Raw genomic sequence first — 20,272 nt, 5'->3', positions numbered from 1 at the left:
TCAGATACCTGTACATTCTCTTATGCATGAAGATGGTGAAATTTCACATACGGTCCCTAGGTTAGAACTACATTCAGTGTAATTAGTTATTTAGGGTTACAAGGGACATAGATAAATCTGGAGGGTAATACGATATTAAAGCTGGATAGCTTAGCTGTTAAACCACACGGCCACAAAGCGGTGGTTAAATTAAGTTTGCTCAAGCTGTTTACATACTTCCTTGTTTACGGATTGTGACAAAAGTTACTGCTGCTAGGTTATACAACCGAAATTTAACCTTATTCGGTTTTATCAAAATTAGTTTCTGTGTAACTTAGCCACGTGTTATTTACGAGTTTGATCCAGTCAAAGGGGATATGATGTCGGCTGCGGTGATGTTTTTATTGACAAAGGCGAACGTTATATCGTGGATAGCCTTCATTGTTATTACGCTCATTATTCATTGCCACGTCGGAAGTTGTAAGTATAATTGTATGGATGAACATTATCATAATTATTGACAGTATGTGTGAGATATATACATGTTGTTTTTTTTTCTTGCCCGGAATTAAATATATTTAGCACATTATTTAATAGGATGCTGGCTTGTTCCTCTTCTCCAACGTAGTAGTTATTAATCTAAAGATGTGTCGGTCATTTACGTATCGGTCTTTCAATACTGGATAGTTTTACAACACGTACATATATGTTGCTACAAGAACAAAATGCTAATGTTAAGATATGTTAGTATTACGTACAATAATAATATCAGAAATTACAAACGTAGCTAAATATCTTTCTTTCAATTGCATATATCATGGTGTGTATGACTGATTTAAAGATATGAGATCAGGCAAAAGAGCATCAAGACGAGGAAGTTGTGCAGTTATCAATGCGTTACGAGTATATGTAAAAACTCACCCGTAGTAACTTGAATCTGCATAGTTGAAAGAGAATTAATCGGTCTGGAAGTAACCTAAATCTGAACAATTGAAAGAGAATTCATCTGGCTGGTAGTAACTGGCAATTGAAAGAGAATTCATCTGTATGTATATTTGACTCGATTGCTTTATTAAATATGTTTGATAATCATGTACAGGATATGTCTCTTCAGTAATATGTTTCAATGATCAAATCAATTGATAATGATTTTATAACTGACTTTTTGCTGCAAGAGGTCTTCCTGTATATTTGATTGACCCCATCTTGGAGTACTAAGAATAGATCAGGAGAATCATCCATGAAAGAAACATGCTTTAGTTACAAGTTTTCTCTATAAGGTGGAGAGAGTATTTATCTCCTGCATGAGGGTTTTTGTAAATACTTATCCCGACAGTAGAAAATTCATAACCGAATTATTGTTGAATGTCATTTGCTTAAAATGTGCACACAATGACTTTCATGTCATAACATAGAGCTGGTAATATTTGTGCTTGGTTATGTGGCATTTATCGTTGCCTCCGTCTACCGATCTGTCCATCCGTCTGTCAGTCCGTGAGAAAGCTTGTCATCACTTCTTCCTTACACCTGTAGGATGATATATAAAACATTGTGGCCCAGGTAGGTGGCTATTGCAGATATGCTATAACATTTTCCTTATTCTTTGTAGAAATTTCTTGAATTTTTTTTTTTTTAAAGATGGGAGGGTATTTTGAGAATTCAGATTCTCGCTGAGTTCTTTCCCGACAGTATTCATTAGCAGGATTTTATTTTCACGTTTTAGGGTAGATAGGTGTTTATAGTAGATGAAAGATAAAGCTTCATTTTGTTCTTCTTATTCTGGTCTTACACTGTCTGGTGGATTTTGTTGAGAGATTGTAAATAGGTATTTGGTATAGCTGAAAATTCGCTAAGAAAGGCGTATTTATAATTTGAAATTGACATCGCTTTTGCCATCACACTATTTTTAGAATTGCCGTATAAATGTTGTGAAATGCGTGTAGTGTGGGAACGGTCCAACAATAATTTAAATCGATCATCTTGTGTCGTAAATGAAACTTATAGCCCAAACGTTGATACAGTTAGCTGATAAAAGAATGTAATTATCATAGACGTTTTGTCAATACTTCTGATGATACGTCGTAGATATTCATATAAAATTATTTGTCATTTTATAGTTCATCTTGAGTTTCTAAATGGTTAGAGGTTCTCATATATATATATATATATATATATATATATATATATATATATATATATATATATATATATATATATATATACAACAAGCAGTTAGGCAATTTTTATAGTAAATTCTTTATAAATAACTAATATATAAAATTAGAAGTCAGTTTCTGAGTCGTAAGGTTTGGCTCTTAATTAACATAACTACCATAACATCACCGTTCGCAAATTTATATCAATCTTTGTTATTTGTTTAAAAAAATCATTTTCATGCTGTGCTAACTACACTGATCATAAACTTTGTTTCATTAACTCTTCTTGGAAAGGAGAAGGATTGTTGTAGGAACTGCAATAATCCAGCCAAAATAAGATGCAATATTTCAGCCTAAATAAGAGGCAATATTTCAGCCAAAACAAGAGGCAATATTTCAGCCAAAATAAGAGGCAATATTTCAGCCAACACCCCCCCCCCAATACTTCAGCCGAAGAAGGAGGTAATAAATCAGCCAAAATAAGAGCCCCACAGCGTTGCCAGGATACTATGAGATTTTTCAAGAGTTAACGTTAGACAGATAATTGGTAGTGACTACATGAATGTCTTTTCTTTGAAACAGTATACACATCGTAATATACAGGCTAATCTTTGTTAATATATGTGTATATAGGATATATGTGTATATAGGATATATATGTATATTGGACAATGCATAGTTGGACCATAATATAATTGTCGTATACCATGAGACATCGTGCTATTTTTAGAAATACTGCGGTACAAAATTTCGTGGTACCCATCAATATATATAGAAATAAATTGACGATATTTGGTTGGAACCAGTGAATAACAGATGCATGTTATCGAGTGGGTGAAAATACTTTAAGCTTTTCATCTACCAGATGAAATATATCAGTTACCCGCAGCAAACAATTGTTTATTTTACTTTATGCTTAAACGTATTGGCTTGCAAGATGCACTGTATACCAGATTAAGTAGCAGATTTCTTAATGGATCCCTCGAGATGTAAGCGGTTGACTATTTATGTCTGTTGTGTTTAGTGAAGATACTCACGTAAAATATAAAGAGTAAAATAATTTTCAATAGTATAAATAAATATAATTAGTAAAATAATTCTCATTAAAATAATTTTCATTAAAATAATTCTCGTTCCCAATTCGAGACACAATAGCTATTATAAACAATAAACTAAGGAAAAGTAATCCAACTAGTTTCGTAAACTTAACCAATAATTTAATTATGAAACATATAAATGAAAATGTGAGAAGAAATTATAGTATTATTACGTGAATCCAAAATGATCCTGAAAATTATCTATGAAAGTCCAAAAGAAAGATAATTTCGGCATCAATTTCAAGACGGACCCGAAATGTACTGGTCCGCCACAAACTGAGACGTCGTCAAGATGTCGTTGTTCATAACTCCTTAGAACAATTCACAATAGTTCCAGAATAATATTATAGTTCAAATAATGAACATTTTTTATTTCCACTAAATAGTCAAAACGAATGTCTTTACTCTTGACTAATGACTAAGTACAACATAAAACATGTATGCAGACTTAAACAGGAACACAAGAAATGAGAATGACTCCAATAGAGGAATGAATTTGATTGTTTAGTTCTGTCCTTCAACACACTATGTTTAACAACATACCCCACGTGGCAGATCTTACTGTTCAATTTATCTCGATATTGCTTTTTCATTTGACTTAGCCCAACCAATGGGAAGTTACTGACTTCTTCTAGAACCGTCCAAACCCCATCATCAATCGGCAATTAACACAGTGTCGTCATTAAGTCTCATTATTAAACATTACTGTAATTGTCAACACCTATGTAAGCATCTATTTATAGATTCTCTTGTAATTTTGCGTTCTTAATATTCCTATAACAGACCTTAGTCATTCAGGTAAAATCTAACTCTGTACACCTGACAGTCATTAATAGAAATCACAAAAAATTAGATAAAATCATGTACCAGGTGTTACAAAAATGACAGATATACATAGCATAACACATGAAAAAAAAAAACAAATCGTGCTTTTTTAGAGTTAGAACTTTAATGGGAAGGGGGCCGCTTTACCTCCCGACTATGTCAGCGTCGAAGAATAACTTCAAGTTTCATGTTTATAATGTTATCCGTGTCTATTTACGGTCAACGAGAACTTACGATACTTTTTCACTCCATAGAAATATCAAGATGATTTCTTTCAGAAAATACAGTAGTCCACCGAATAGCAGAACGTGTTATATCCATCTATCTATCTATCTATCACATACATAAAAAAATAACAGTGCTGTTAAAGTGTTGGTAAAAAACAATTTGATATACCAGTACTATTGGTACATCAAACTGTGATCCGCCCATGGCCCAATAATATGAATATATAAACATTCTTGCAACTGTGTGCTGTCGATTCTAGCCCTCAAAATCAATGATCAATTTCCACTCATTAATAATTAGTGAAGGAAACAAAGAACGATAAAATATATTATAAATTCCCAGTTTTCTATGATTTAACACATTGCACAATTTCGTCGCAATCCTTTCTTTTTTCTGTCCCCCCTCCCCTCACACGCATAAGTGAGAAAATACGGAGAAATCTGGAGTGAGAGAGAAAATGTTTTGGGCAGGACGAAACCTTGAAACTGAACTAACACCAAATAACCTACAAGAACATGGTTTTGTCGTAACGGTATGTGTACACTTTCCTTGAGAGTTTATCCACAGTGTTTGTATAATCAACGATACAAAGTTACAATAGCATGTCGACACTATACGATATATTTCTGGGTTATGTATGTGATATAAATAAAATATATGTCCAGCATGTATGCTGTATCGGTGATATGCCACACGTTACATAAATTTGCAAGCCTCGTTTCCTTTTAATGAAAACTGTATACATCTCGTTGCATTGCTCCAGAAATAGTTAACTGTGAAACATACGTTTAACATGTGGATACCATCAGCTGACTAATATAATAAAATTGATAATTGCTATAAAGCTAGGGTATGCGCTTTTTATATTTACGTCTCTGTTTTTATCTTTGTTGGATTTTAATGTGTGTAAGCTGATTATGGAGATTTGGTGCTGGGAAAATATTTCCCAAGCAGAGTAACTAGCCAATTTCCAGGAGCAGACGTCAGCAGTTAAGTGGGACGATTCAGGTACAATGGGACTTATCATTAAAAACACCCCTGGGACGATATAGGGACTATGTAAATTTAACATGGAGAAAAATCGAAGGACTATATAAGGACAATGGGAATTAACATGGGGGAATAGTTCGTGGGACTGTCTAGGGACAAGGGGAATTTAACATGGGGAATAAATCGTGGGTCTGTATAGGGACAATGGGAAATTAACACGGACATAAATCGCGGGACTGTATAGGGACAATGCGAAATTAACATGGAAATAAATCGTGGGCCTGTATAGGGACAAGGGGAAATTAACATGGGATGTTTTAAAAAAAATAAAAAAATAAAATAAAAAAAGGGGGTTGGCAATTAAAAGTCGATCTCTATTTGAGAAATTGGAGTGGCCCTGAAAAGGGTCTTTGGGTTTACATATGCCCTTAACATAAAGGGCATCTGTGACTTCTTCTTGTCCTTAGGCTTCTTCTCACTGTAGGACCGTAAATCAGGACTCTCTTGAGGCACCCTTGCCTCTCCATGTAAATCCTACGTATCCATAGGCTGCTGGCGCTCCTATGGACAACTGTCCAGTTGGATCGGACATACATGGGTATGTCCGTCCTGAACATCATTGTTGACACAAGGGTGGAAGATTCAACGTCAGTCCACATGCTGAGGCGACGAGAACAGGTAAATCAATGCAGTGAACTGCGCTTATTTATAGGTAGAGGAAGGATTGAAACGGATTGAGTTCATTGACCAATCCAAACACACGTTAAAAAATTCAGTCAGCTCGCATCCAATCCGAAGAGAACAGTCTGTGACGTCACGTGGTCTATATAGATTCGCTAGCGCCTGTGCCCTGTCAATCCATGCGACAGTGATTCAACATGACGGAAACTCAGAAAACGATCCATTGGGGTGCACCAGCAGTGGAGACTACACAAGGGAACCCGGACTTACCTTCAGAAGAGGTGAATTGGGATTTTGTGGATTTTCTTACCTCGCAAGAATTTGTTCTGGAATCTTTGTCTCCTTCTTCATTACCACACGTGGAGAATTTTAGACAGAGACAGAAAGAAGAATTGGAGAAATTTATACAACGACAAAAGGAAGCGGAACAAGCTTTTCTTTTACAGCAACAACAGCAAGAAGAGGTAAAAAAAAACAAGAAGAAGAAGCAGCAAAGAAACAAGAGGGTGAAAATCAAACGGTCACGGTACTGTTAGACATTTTAGCGGAGTTAAGAAGTCTGAAACAAATGTATCAGACTTCTTTATCACGACCGAAGAGAATACGACACGACCTTCCCGAGCTAAACACGCCAACCCTGTGACTAAGCCTACCGTACCACCCTTAGTGATTTCAACCAAATCATCATCATCAGAAGTAGGCCTCGGCCGTGGCAAAGGCTTAAGGCAGTTACAGTTGATTGCTTAAACTCACCCCTACACCAAAAACCAAAGGCCCTTTTCAGGGTCACCCACTTCTCTCGAAAAGAGATAGACTTTCAATTGCCATTAACTCAAAAAACCCCTATTTTACCCCTATAGTACGTGTATATGAGTGCGTGAGTGTAGCTTCTTATTTAAAATCAAAACTCAAAGACACTTACCTTTTTATACCTAATTTATTCTTTTATAAATAGTTACAATCCAATTCACAATTCACAACAGAGCACTTTATAAAGTTCATACACTTCTTCTCTCTCATTGTTTAGTCTCTCTGTTTTTTAAATTTCTTCACCGTCACATTCTTTTCCTCCTCTTCTCCTCACTTTCTTCCCTTCTTCTTTTCTTCTCCTGTTTCTTTTTCTTTACCTGGCTGCTTTCTTCCTCTGAAGAACCCCTCTCTTCTTCTGAAGAATCCCTCTTTTCTTCTGACTCCTCTTGTTTCTTTTTTGGGCAATCTGGAGACCAGTGTCCTTTTTCTTAACAATAATAACAGGTATTTTGACTTCTGTCTTTTCTAGCCCCTTTCTTTCTTTTTTGACGGTCTGGACACTCTGAAGACCAATGCCCTTTCTTCTGACTGATATAGCAAGTATCTTCACTTTTATCTCGAAAAGAAGGAGTGTAGTCCGAAGGCTGGTCTGAAGAAAATTTTCTAATGACCCCTCGCAAAGCTCTGATGAAACGTTCGATTTGGCTAGTCTCTTCCATCGTTGTGCTCGGTTAGAGAGTGAAATGAATAGTGAAAGGACAAGGCACTTACCCTTTATATACGCTGGTCTGCCAGGACTATAAATTAGTCCATGCTGTTTAAATTTTAGTCATTTGACGTTTTTCACTCAAGATGAAACGATCCAATTCATTTGAGAAGAAAAGAGAAGAAAGTAAGAGGCAGAAACGTGATCTATCACCTCGTACCAGGGCTGAAGTCTTGGCACAAATTCATGCCAGTGATTTTGAAGAGGACATGAGTGAACCAGAATCCAAACCCTCTAAACAAAGTTCACCACCCTTAGTTGACCCTGAAAAGTACTATTCCATTCGAGAGACAGAAAAGCGCTCCTCTAGAAAATTTAGAACCACGGCTTACAAATACACAGTGAAGTTTAAGGATTTCAAGGCCGAAGTACCGTTAGAGAAAGCAGAAGGGTTCATCACCGGGGTGTGGGATTCTTTACTTACCACACTCAAGCAACAATGTCAACTCAAAGAAGACGATCGCTTGAGACTTTCCATAGAACACGATGGTTTGAAATCCCCTGTTTGGATCGAGTTTAGCACCCCTGCAGAATTGACCGCTTCCAAAGTCACGGACAAAATTCAACACGTGCAACAATTCAATGACCAGTTTGACATCACCGATGGAAAATCCACACTGTCCATGACTCACGTCTCTCCTCCTCAAGGGACCGGACAACGCAATAAGGTGTTATTGGTGAACGAGCTTCGCAGCACCAAAAAGAGCCTCGTCCAAATTCACAACCCTCAAGACCAGATGTGTTTAGCCAGGGCTATTGTGGTGGGACGAACCTATGCCAACAAAAACGACACGGTAGAATGGAAAAGAGCCTGGGAGATTATTCGAAAATCGGACCGAGCCAAACAACGAAGTGAAGCAGAACTCCTGTTGCAACAAGCCGACTTGCCCAAAGGCAAACCCTGTGGCATTCCTGATATGCAAAAATTGCAAGATGTCTAAGCTCCACGATACACCTTGAAAGTGCACCCTTAAGAAGTGCGCGGACCTCTGTTGTTTCGAGGGAAAGACTTTAAGGACGGAAAATACATTCATGTCTATTATCACGATGACCATTTCGATACCATTACCAGTATCACTGCATTCCTGGGATACGGTTATTACTGTGAGAAATGTGACTATTGTTATAACAATCGAGAGCAACACAAGCATTGTGGATTGAAATGCACAGGATGTTTGGCCTTGTCCACCCAGTCTGAGCGAAGGACCAGTGCATTGTTCAACTTGTCTGCGCACGTTTGTCAGCCCTAGTTGTTACCAACAACATTTGAAGACGCAAGGTTCACAGCAGAAATGTGCTTGTCAACTGCTGAGATTGTGCCCTACGTGTGGACAAGGCATACGTACCAATAATGCCAAGGCACACGTATGTTCAGGAAAGAAAAAATGTCACATTTGTCACCACATCGTGGACTTGGAACACCAATGCTACGTGCAAAAATACCAACCCCCACCAGAGAAAGAGGACGGTCACAAAAAGAAAGGCAATTTCATCTTTTTTGATTTCGAATGCATGCAAGAGACCGGTATTCACATTCCTAATTTCTGCGTGGCTCATCGAGCGTGCGAGAAGTGCATTCAGGAACCTATCTTCAGTAATTGCCCTCACTGCAGTAAGATACCTGGAGGGCGTGAAAAAATCTTTCGAGGACCGAACACGTTAGCCGATTTTGCACAATGGGTCTTAGACCCCATCGACAAGACGTGGAGCCAAGAGGACATCGAACATTACGGAGATTGTCATCGTCATGCCACAGTGATGGCTCACAATTTCTCCGGATACGATGGACAGTTTCTTTTGAGATACTATACGGAACAAGGCACCGAGCGTCCTAAAGTCACTTTGAACGGAGCCAAAATCATTTTCATGCAAGTGGGACAAGTACAGTTTAAAGATTCGATGAGTTACTTGGCCATGCCTTTGAGCCGAATGCCTAAAACGTTTGGAATGACAGAAATGGCTAAAGGGTACTTTCCACACTTTTTCAATACGGAAGCCAATCAACACGCCGTTCTACCCCATTTACCTGAGGCTCATATTACGACCCTGACAACCTGCGTACCGAACAACGAGAAGCTTTCTTCGCTTGGTACCAGGCTCACGCCTCCGACCCTTTCGACTTTCAGGAAGAAATGTTAAAGTATTGTCGTTCCGTCGTGGACATTTTACGACGTTGCTGTGGAAAATTTCGAGAACTGTTCATGGAACACGGAGGGGTCGATCCTTTGAAAGAAGCTTGCACCATTGCCAAAGCGTGTTCCTTAGTGTACCGGCAACGATTCATGCCTGAAAACACCGTAGCTGTCATCAGTCCTCAAACGATCAACTATGTCAAACGTCAATACTCGGTCAAAGCCCTACGCTGGTTACATTACTTGTGCGACAAGGAAGACAAGTGGATTCAGCATGCCCGCAACGGAGGGGGCGAAAAGACCATCGGAACGCATTCGGTCGATGGCTGGGACTTAGAAAACCCCAAGATCGTGTACGAGTTTAACGGTTGCTTATTTCACGGATGTCCCGTCTGTTATCCTGACCGTGGCACTAAAAATCAGTTTTTACAACGAACCATGGAAGACTTGTACCAGGCCACTTGTCAGCGACGCCTAAAGTTAGAACAAGGAGGATACCAAGTGGTGGAAATGTGGGAACACGAATACGATCACCGTTTGAAAACCGATCCCGAGTTTGAACGCCTCGTGGAAAGTTGCCAGTTCATGGACCCCCTGAACCCGAGGGATAGTTTGTACGAAGGAAGGACCAATGCCACCTGTTTGCTGTACCAAGCCGACGAAGAGAAAGGAGAAGAAATCAAATACTTGGACGTGTGTTCGCTGTATCCCTACATGTGCAAATATTGTCTTTTTCCTGTAGGACACCCACAATTGTTCACGGAACACATCGACCTGAAAAACATTCGACAATACGAAGGTCTGATCAAGTGCAAAGTCTTGCCTCCCACTAACTTGTACCATCCCGTGTTACCTCACCATTGCCAAGGCAAACTCATGTTTCCTTTGTGCCGTACTTGTGCCGAAACGGGCAACCAAGACCAACCTTGTCAGTACACCCAGGAAGGCCGGGCCTTGACGGGGACGTGGGTCAGCGTAGAATTGTTCAAAGCTCTGGACATGGGATACCAACTGTTAGAAGTGTACGAAATTTGTCACTTTCCCAAGACACAACAATACCACAAGGGTGACCCCACGCAGAAAGGCATTTTCGCCGACTACGTGGATGCCTTTTTGAAACTGAAACAAGAAGCCAGTGGCTATCCTTCCTGGTGTCACACTCCCGAAGACCAAAAGACATTCAAAGAGAAATACTGCGCACAAGAAGGCATCTCTTTAGACCACATCGAGAAAAACGAAGGCAGGCGATCGTTTGCCAAAGTGATGTTAAATTGCTTGTGGGGTAAAATGGCACAACGTCGGTGTTTTCCCAAGACGGAGTATTTGACAGAACCTTCCCGCTACTTCCATATGATTCACGTCAAAACCAAATTCATGAAACACGTAGACGTCGTTCGCGAGGATTTGATCTTGGTCAATTACGAAGAAGATCTGGACTTTGTACAAGACGACCCTTTTGGAAATGTCATCATTGCGGCTTACGTGACAGCTCATGCTCGCTTAAAATTGTACGAAGCTTTAGAACTGTTAGGGGAACGCGTCCTGTACTTTGACACGGACAGTTGCATTTACATCCATCACCCGAGTCAACAGCACCCTGACATCGAAGGAGACCGTTTAGGAGCCTGGGCAGACGAGCATCCCGACGACAAGATTCTAAGTTTCGTCAGTGGCGGTCCAAAAAATTACGGCTACGAATACCGGGACCAAGGAGAAGCGCACACGAAGTGTAAAGTGAAAGGATTGACTCTGAATTATCGTACCAGTCGTGTGGTCAACTTTGGGGTATTGAAAGAAGCCTTGCAATCTGGAGGGGATGAACACTTTAAAGTAACCACCTATCAACCGAACAAGATTGTACGTTTACCCACTCACCACATCGTCAGTCGACCCTTGGAAAAAGTCTATCAAATCGTGTACAAGAAGCGAGTGCGACTTCCCAGTCATTTCACCTTACCGTATGGACACGTCGGTATTGGTCTGTATATAAAAAGGAACCCTAGGCAAGATCGATAGTTCATTGTGACTACCAAGACCAAGCGAACAAGATGAATACTTTCAGAGAAACACAAAACACGTTTAGAAAGGCACAATTCAAGTGTGGGGCTTCTGAAGTGGAATGCGATTGTGAGCCTTGCGATGGGAACGATGCTGTACGCTGTGACCTTAGCGATGCCGTAAAGCATCATGGGAACTTTATTCTCACTACCCCTATCATGGAAAGTGATGCTGTGCGTGTCAAACCTGAGGGATGCGAAAGCGATGCCGCTCGTCCTCTTGGACACTTTACTGAGTTTCGTTTTAAAGGTGGATGTTCACTTTCACGTCTACCCCCCTACGGATGTCATCCAGCCCTGAGCAAACTCCTGTCTATGTCACCCAACCCTCATCGAAACGAACCTGTGAAAGACGAATATTCGTTTCCTGTGCGTTTGTCGGAATACTGCGACTTTGAAAATCGTCTTCAATCGTTCAAAGGAAAATGACCTAAGTATCTGGGAGGACCGACCCCCGAAGAATTAGCCAGAGCCGGATTTTTCTACTTGGGCGCAGGGGATAAAGTCAAGTGCTGCAGTTGCGGTGTGTCACTTCACCACTGGGAACCGCAAGATTCGGCCTACGTAGAACATGCTCGATGGTCACCGAATTGTCATTACTTACCCTTAGTGGGACCGAGACATTGAAGTAACTTACCATGTCGTTGACGAAGAAGAAACCAGATTGGCTAGGAGTGAAATGTTGGACATCACCGAGATCGGTATTTAAACTTCATTTCAAAAACGACATTGAATCATTACCTAAAGAACTGCAAGAGAAGATTTACAAGGACGTTTGGCAGGGACTTGCCAGAGTGAAATCTCAATGGGTGACTGTAGAACTTTTGTGCCGAGAAATTCACAAGAGGAAAGTGAAAAAAGTCAACCAGTGTGTTAGATTTCTTTGGGTCAAGTGTGCATTCGTCCTATTATATCACTCTAGACCGTTTACATCAAAAGGGTTCAGTGGGATTCTTGGATGTTACCCTGAATGGCAGTTGTCAGAAAATTACGCACTATGTGGATTACTTTTGCTCTTGGAGAAGATTGTGAATTGTACGGACTGACCTATTCATGGATACTTTACAAGAGAACATTCGTGCTTTGCCTGTGGAGTTGAGAGAACACATTTACCGAGAGCTGGTAAAAATACAAGTGAAACGTAAAGAGCAGTTGCATCCGTTACGTCACCAGATCTTTAACCACTGGTACCTGAATGGTATAAGAGGACTGATTCGTTAGAAATTGTTTCAGTGGTCAGACCTTGTTGAACACTTTCAGTTAGTGAATGAACTAAACGTTCGTAATTTTGGTTACTTTGAGATTCACCTAGTGCAACGTATTGAGGAAGACGGTTAAAGGATTACCAACATATTTTACGTGGAATCTGCTTAGCGGAAGACGAAACATCTAGACAAACTCTGACGTTTCGGTTACAGTATGCAAGATCTAGATTCCTTATTGCAGAACGAAGATGTCTAGTTAGAAAGTACCTTTATTGCTTCCGAAACAAAGAGACTATAAAATCAGGCTGCCATGCCACGGCGTATGTCACATGTAATTGAACAGATTCCGTTTAACTAACTCAATGACCATATTGAAACCGTGGATCATTACCATCGATTATTACAAGAACTGTATCCATTCAATTTGGGTCGACAAGTGGTGTGTGTCTTAGTGACTTGTTTTCTGGGATTTCGTTTACCAGCCGATTCCTTGTGGACTCTTTACGAACAGTACTTACCACCCCAATGGCCTTAAATGGTCACGAAAGACTCCTTTTGTTCAAAGCCTTGCGTTTTCATCTGGATACTTCTCGACCTCAACAGGAAAAAAAGATTCGTCAACTTTTAGCTACCGAAGACGTGTATGACGATGTGTGTGTAGCTTGTGACTTACACCCCATTGGACAGATGTTCGTGACTGGAAAAATGGGGGTTTTGAGGCTTGGACCCAAGAAGTGGCCAGTATGCACAAGAGTTGCTCAAGGGAAAAAGTTACTTTTCAACCTGTGTTAGTGACAGTGCCAGAAGAGCCGGTCACCAAGAACAACCACTCGCTTCAGGACAGGACTGTCATGGACGTTCCTGAAAGGTCATTCCGGGAGGACACTTGTGTGACAATACCTCATGTAGAGACTGTAAGAACATTACACACTGTCCCTAGGACATCTTGGTTACCCAAAACATGTTGTACAGAGACTTGTTTATATTCCACTTTGATCGTTTTGATGTGTTTTTTATTCCTGTACATAACTATTTAGCTTTTATGTATTTTTGTCTTTCTTGTTGTTCATATTTGAAACATTCAATAAACGTGTCCTGAAAAAAGTATGTAAACTCTCGTCTTGTTTGTTTTCATGTCACAAGTGACATTCCTAACACTATGGCTACCTCTACTGTCTCTGCTCCCTCTTCCTCTACTGTCAAAGTCATCGACGAACACTTAGATCGTGCCAGTTGGGAGGCTTTGTATCTTCGCCATCCCTTTAACATGCTCATTGCTGGACCTAGCGGTTCAGGCAAAACCGAATTCGTCAAACGTTTGATCGAACACAAACATCATTTGATCGATCGTCCACCTCAATGCATCGTGTGGTGTTACAAAGAGTGGCAATCGGCGTACAACCTCTTGCGAGAAAGTCAAGGCGATTCCATCGTGTTTGTGGAAGGCATTCCTAAAGAAGACGACGGCATCGTCTCTGACTCCCGTCAAACCCATTTGGTCATTTTTGACGACATGTTAGGAGAAGACGAAGAAGAAATTAAACTGTGGTTCACGCGCAAAGGGCATCATCGTAATGCCAGTGTCATTTACATTACTCAAAATTTGTTTCAACAAAGTAAAGCCCATCGCACCATCAGTCTCAATGCGCATTACGTGGTCTTGTTTAAAAGCCCTCGAGATAAATCGCAAGTGCAAGTCTTAGCCAAACAGTTAGGGACGCCTTGGTTGACTCAGGCGTACGACGATGCCACTCAAACTCCACACGCCTATTTACTCGTCGATTTGAAACCTACGACCCCCGAGGATTTGCGATTTCGTACCCACTTGTTTCACCACTGGTGCCAAGACGGAGGGCCTGTCCTGTACACGTCTCCGTCCTCGACTTAATTTCATTCCACAAAAAAATCTATAAAAACCTCAGACACTTTTCGTCTGTCTCACACAGTTTGAACATGACGTCCCTTCAGTCGCATCTTCCCGTCAAATTGATTCGTGCCTTGTATGGCATCAGTCGAGAAAAAAATCCACAAACACGAGCTCGTGTCTTAGAAGCTAGTCTCAAAGAAGTCTTGCGATGGTTCACGGTGACAGCTCGTCAATTACTCCAAGGGATCATTCAAATTCCTCATCAAACCAAACGCTTTTTTGATCGAAACAAAGTCGCTTTGACCCAACTGACCGATCCTCGCATCGACAGTCAAACCAAAAAACAAATCATTTTGAAACCTGGAGGGAGCGGTACTCTAGGAGGGGTCATTATTCGCTCTCTCTTAAGATGGTATCCTAATGCCCCCAAAGTTCTCCCCAAGAAAAAAGTCAAACGAAGCTCCAAGAAGAAGAAAACGACCAGGTCCCCAAGGAGAACTTCTCCAGTGGCGGGACCCTCCTCTTACCAGACACCACCCCGGAAAAAGAAAAGAAGCCCTCAGAAAAAGAAAAAGAGAAAAAGTCCCCAGAAAAAGAAAAGTCCACAGAAGAAAACTAGTCGCAAGAGAGGCACTTCGGCCAGGACGCAACCTTACACTCGCAAACCACGACCTTCCACGGCGGTGACCGCGTCTCCGGCAGCCTCACGTTCATCCACTTCTCCGTTGATGACACCAAGAACTGAAGAGTACTTGGAGACGTTGATCACACCAAGAACTTCTCCGTTGATGACCCCAAGAACTTCCCCAGTGGCAGGACCCTCCAATTTAGTGGCAGTGGCTGCTGCTCACAAAGTACCTTCTCCCAAAATCAAAGTCCAAGAAAGATCGGGCATGTTACAAAGTTTACTGGATTTGTCCAAGCAAGAACTGGCTCGATTTAGTCCGTTGCGTACCCCTGCACGACGTGTCATGCCTGTCCTGAAGTTGATACGACGTAAAGACAATCAGTGGCGACGCGTTCCAGTATAAAAAAGGTGTGTGACCAAGTCGGGGTATCAGTGTTTTGGTGCTCCTGAAGATTCAAAGATGTCACCTTCCAAAAAACATCCCTCTTCTAAACAACCCCAAGGAAAGAAAAGGAAGGGACTGCCACCACGTTTAGTCAAACATGGGGACATGTTGTCTGTCCTGTCCAGAGCTTCTCCATCCCTACGAAAAAAACTCATTCAATCAGCTTCCAAAGAGGTCATCGATACCGTGTGCGAATGTTGTTTGAACGTCTTGAAAGGCACGATCCCTTTGTCCAAACACCAGAAACAATGCTTAGGCAAACATCGTCACGTTCTTCGCCAAATGGTTCAAAAGAAAATTCCCATTCGTCAAAAGAAGAAGATGTTGGTCCAACGTGGAGGCATTTTACCCCTGTTGCTAGGCCCCTTGCTGAAAGGAGTCTTGGGAACCATGTTGGGAGGACTGGTGGGAGCAAGATAGAAAGGCCCTCTGGAGTCCCAAGATCTCAGAATCGACCCCTGACAACCCCATGGAAGGACGAAGACTAGCTTTAGTGCCTTACAAACGATGGATGGAATACCATCGTTGGCAAGAACAACGCACCCCGCATTTACCTCCCAATCCCCATTTGAGCGAGATGTCCCAGTTACAACACGAATTGCAGTCCTTGATGGATCGCCAAGATTTGTCCGAAACAGAAAAATCACAAAAGCACGGTCAACTCTTGCAACGACTGCAACTGTTTCACCAGAAAGCTTTAGACGAAACAGCTCTACCCACTCTGAAAGGTTTTAAGACCTTGATGAAAAGTCCAGCACCATCACCAGTACCACCACCACCTCTACCAGTGACCAAGACAGAAAAAGGAGAAGAAGAAGAAGGGTTTCAAACTCTACCAGAAAAAGTACGCAAGTTAACAACACCACCTACCTCCAGAATTGGATGGATTAAAAAGATGATGACCGCCCCTTCTTCATCACAAGAGAAAAAGAAAGTGAAGACAGAAGGGAAGACAGAAGTGAAACAAGAACCGATATCCACTGTTCCGACATCCTTCTCTGCGACACCTATTGCTCGTCGCACACGCAAAGCATTGCAATCCAAGAAAGTACCACAAGAGAAAAAGAGTAGCATCTTCCAAGAGTGGGTGCCGTATTAGCACACAAACCAACAAATGGAAAAAGTCTTAGCCAGCATTTACTACGATCCGTCCCATCCTGCAGGTTACGCAGGAGTTCAAAAATTGTATCGTGCTGCCAAAACGCGTGTCACCAAAAAAGAAGACAACGTGTACGACATCGAAAGCATTCTCGAGCGCAGAACCCGTAAAGTGGGCAAACGACGTGTCAAAGAAGTCAAAGTACGTTGGAAAGGATATCCACCCAGTTTTGATTCTTGGACCGACGCTTCGCAAGTCATCGACTATAAAAAGAAGTGACCATCATGCCCTTTCACACAGACGCAGCTACATCGACCACTCCTTCACCTAGTTCTTCTGTGCAAGATTTACAAAAACAACCCTTGTGGGTGGGGTGTGGAGAACGTGTGCCTAAAACGCAAATCGTCTTTTTCTGCCAAATCTTCGTGGTGTATTGTGTCATCGGGGCAGCCATTGCCAATTTGAGTTTGCAACAAGAAGACAAACAATTGTGGACCATTTTATTGAGCAGTTGCATCGGTTACCTGCTTCCCAATCCCTCCCTGAAATTCTCCTCGAACGTGAACCACGGGAACCTTGTGTCCAGTGCCAGTGTCAGTCACCACTCCAACAACAACAATAACCCCATTTTAAGCGTAGACACGCCTCTGACGTCCAGTAACCCCTCGGACAGCCACAGAACTCTGGAATTATGAGTCACCAAAACCAATTTTACTTAACCTTACCCAGTGACAGTTCCATGCAGGTGTTTCCCAAGAACACGTTGTGCTGTTACACGGCCAAATTACCTCAGACCATCCCATTGGATCACGAAGCCCATTGGGAAGTGGCTTTAGTAGAAATCATTCACCCGACCCAAGTCCTCAATGTCCTTCCCAATCAAAATTTTTTTGATGTGGAAGTTCATGACGAACAATTGCAACAGTACTTGGATACCCATGACAAATATGACAAGAAAACCCCTGGCACAATAAATCAAAAGTACACCACCTATCTCTTGTTCGTTCTCCCAGGCTATTATTTTAGTGGTCAACATTTGGTGAGCACCATAGCCTCCAGGTTTAATGTCGTGTTTCTGAAAGCTTTGGAAAGTGTCAAAAAGAAGTGTCACCATGGAATACCACAAAGCAGCTCGTCGCTTCTTGATGAAATTTGACGGGAGTAAAATCGTGTCCATTTTATTTTGTCGTGAATTGTTTGACGTGTTGGGCGGAGACATGGACATGAGAATGGCCATGATGAAGAAAAACGAATTGCCAGTCATTTACGAAAACAAGTCTTTTAGCAAGTTATTTCGTGCCTCGGTGGAACTGAACCAAGGACTGAATTTGATGTTTGTGTACTCCGATGTGGTGGAGTATAACGTGGTGGGACACACATCTGTGCCGTTACTGCGTGTCATTCCTTTCAAAGTGGATTCTGCCACGGTCACTGACGAGGAAGGTGGAAATACTTACCACGTTCACCGCGAATTTGTACATCCTCACTATTTGCCTGTCAGTAAGTCTTATTTGGACACGGTCAACATTACTATAAAAGGAGATCTGGGACAAAATATTCCATTCACAAAAGGAAAAGTCACGGTGAAACTCCATTTTCGAAAACGGTTCTCTCACGACTTGTAAGTCATGTATCCAGTGTACCGAGGGGTTGCTCGACAGCGAGGACACGGTTTAGGAGATATGTTAAAATCGGCCTTTCTTTCGGTGGCCCCGGTGTTGAAACCGATGGTGACACGCGGATTGCACGCCTTGAAAGATGCGGCACTGATACAAGGCAAAGAATTTCTCCAAAATGTCATCATCGACAAACAAAATCCTAAAGAAGCCTTCATGAGGGCAGGCAAAAATGTCTTGCTGCAAACGGGCAAAGACCTTTTGGGCCGACGAGACACACCTATAAATGCCCTGCACGCTACCGAGTCAAGCATTCAGCAAGGACAAGGCAGAAAGAGACGACGAAGAAAACACCCTGTCAGCAGACTTCACACGTCTAAAGCTAGAAAGGCAAAGAAAAGAAGAACCGTTCGAGACTTAGACGTTTTCGATTATTGAGAAAGAGAAAAAAATGATGCACCGAGAGTCTTGAGCCTGTTCCAAGTCGGAACTGGATCTGTTTGACATGCCCCCCCACCATGATGACATTGCAAGAATCCCAGTGGGTGGAATTTCATCCCGTCTCCTCTTTGACGGATTCCGCTCCCATCGAGTTTGAAATCAAAGGACAACCCGAAGATTACATCTATCTGAATAGCAGTTACCTGTATTTGAAAGTGAAAGTGATCAAAACGGACAACACCAATCCAGGAGGCGATGCAAGAGTAGCTCCTGTCAACAATTTCATGCATTCCTTGTTCAGCGAAGTGGACTTGTACTTGAATAACAAACTGGTCAGCAGCAGCATGGATACTTACCCATATCGTGCCTACCTGGAAAATCTCTTGACGTACGGAAAAGAAGCCAAGAATACTCATCTGGATGCTTCGTGGTATGGAAACCTGACACGGCAGGTGTAGGCACGTTTAGCGACACAGTTCTGACAGAAGAGGACAATCCTCACAATGTGGGGTTTAACGACCTTCGTAAGAAAATTCTGCAAGGGCGAAGTTTAGAACTGATGGATCGTTTGCATTTGGACATGTGGTTACAAGAAAAGTATTTGCTGAACGGGGTGGATATCCGTCTGAGACTGAATCGTAGCAGTGCCGCTTTCCATTTGATGGCCCATGCCAATGAATACAAAACTATCATTCAAGAAGCCCGACTTTACGTGCGTCGTGTGGAAGTGTTACCTAAAGTGGGAAACGATGTCAGTCAGACGTTGAGCAGAACGACCGCCAGGTTACCGATACGACGCGTAGAAGTGAAAATGTTCACCATTCCCGCTGGACAGCGATCCATGATCGAAGATCATCTGTTCCAAGGACAGTTACCTAAGCGTTTGTTTGTTGGTATCGTCAGGAATTCAGCCTTCAACGGAACCCACGATCAAAATCCTTTCGAGTTTCAACATTACAATGTGTCCAAGATCGAAGTCAGTCGGTCGCTTGTGTACCCGACCATTTGAGCCTAACTTTGGTGTCGCGAAGAATTATTTGAGATCGTACTTGTCCCTGTACGAAGCCACCGGCCAGTTAGGAACCAACACCAGTCACGGTGTTTCGTACGACGATTATGCAGGAGGCTATGCTTTGTGGGGTTTTGATTTCACTCCAGACCAAGGCAGCGACGAAGGACATTTCCACCCTATAAAATCGGATCAGATTCGTGTGGAACTTCTGTATGCAGAATTTGACAATACCATAGAAATCAACAGTTTGAGAGAAGTCATTCTAGACTATTAGAAGCCATGGAAGACTGTTATCCCT

The 20,272-nt window shown here is 41.7% G+C and overlaps 1 protein-coding gene across 1 annotated transcript in view; it reads left to right on the top strand.

Annotated features, from left to right (window-relative positions):
• The first annotated feature begins 247 nt into the window (after positions 1 to 247).
• Positions 248 to 20,272, top strand: part of LOC149796576 (uncharacterized) — a 77,576-nt gene continuing 57,551 nt past the window's right edge. The window contains exon 1 of the mRNA XM_089960631.1: positions 248 to 459. Within this exon, the coding sequence (XP_089816757.1) occupies positions 357 to 459 (103 nt within the window). The 5' untranslated portion in view covers positions 248 to 356. The remainder of the gene's footprint in view (positions 460 to 20,272) is intronic.

This window comes from Sinohyriopsis cumingii, chromosome 6 (assembly GCF_028554795.1).
Source record: "Sinohyriopsis cumingii isolate HCF-2022 chromosome 6, ASM2855479v2, whole genome shotgun sequence".
NCBI lineage: Eukaryota > Metazoa > Mollusca > Bivalvia > Unionida > Unionidae > Sinohyriopsis > Sinohyriopsis cumingii.
The sequence above is the reverse complement of the archived record's forward strand: the minus strand, read 5'-3'. Positions and strand labels throughout refer to the sequence as shown.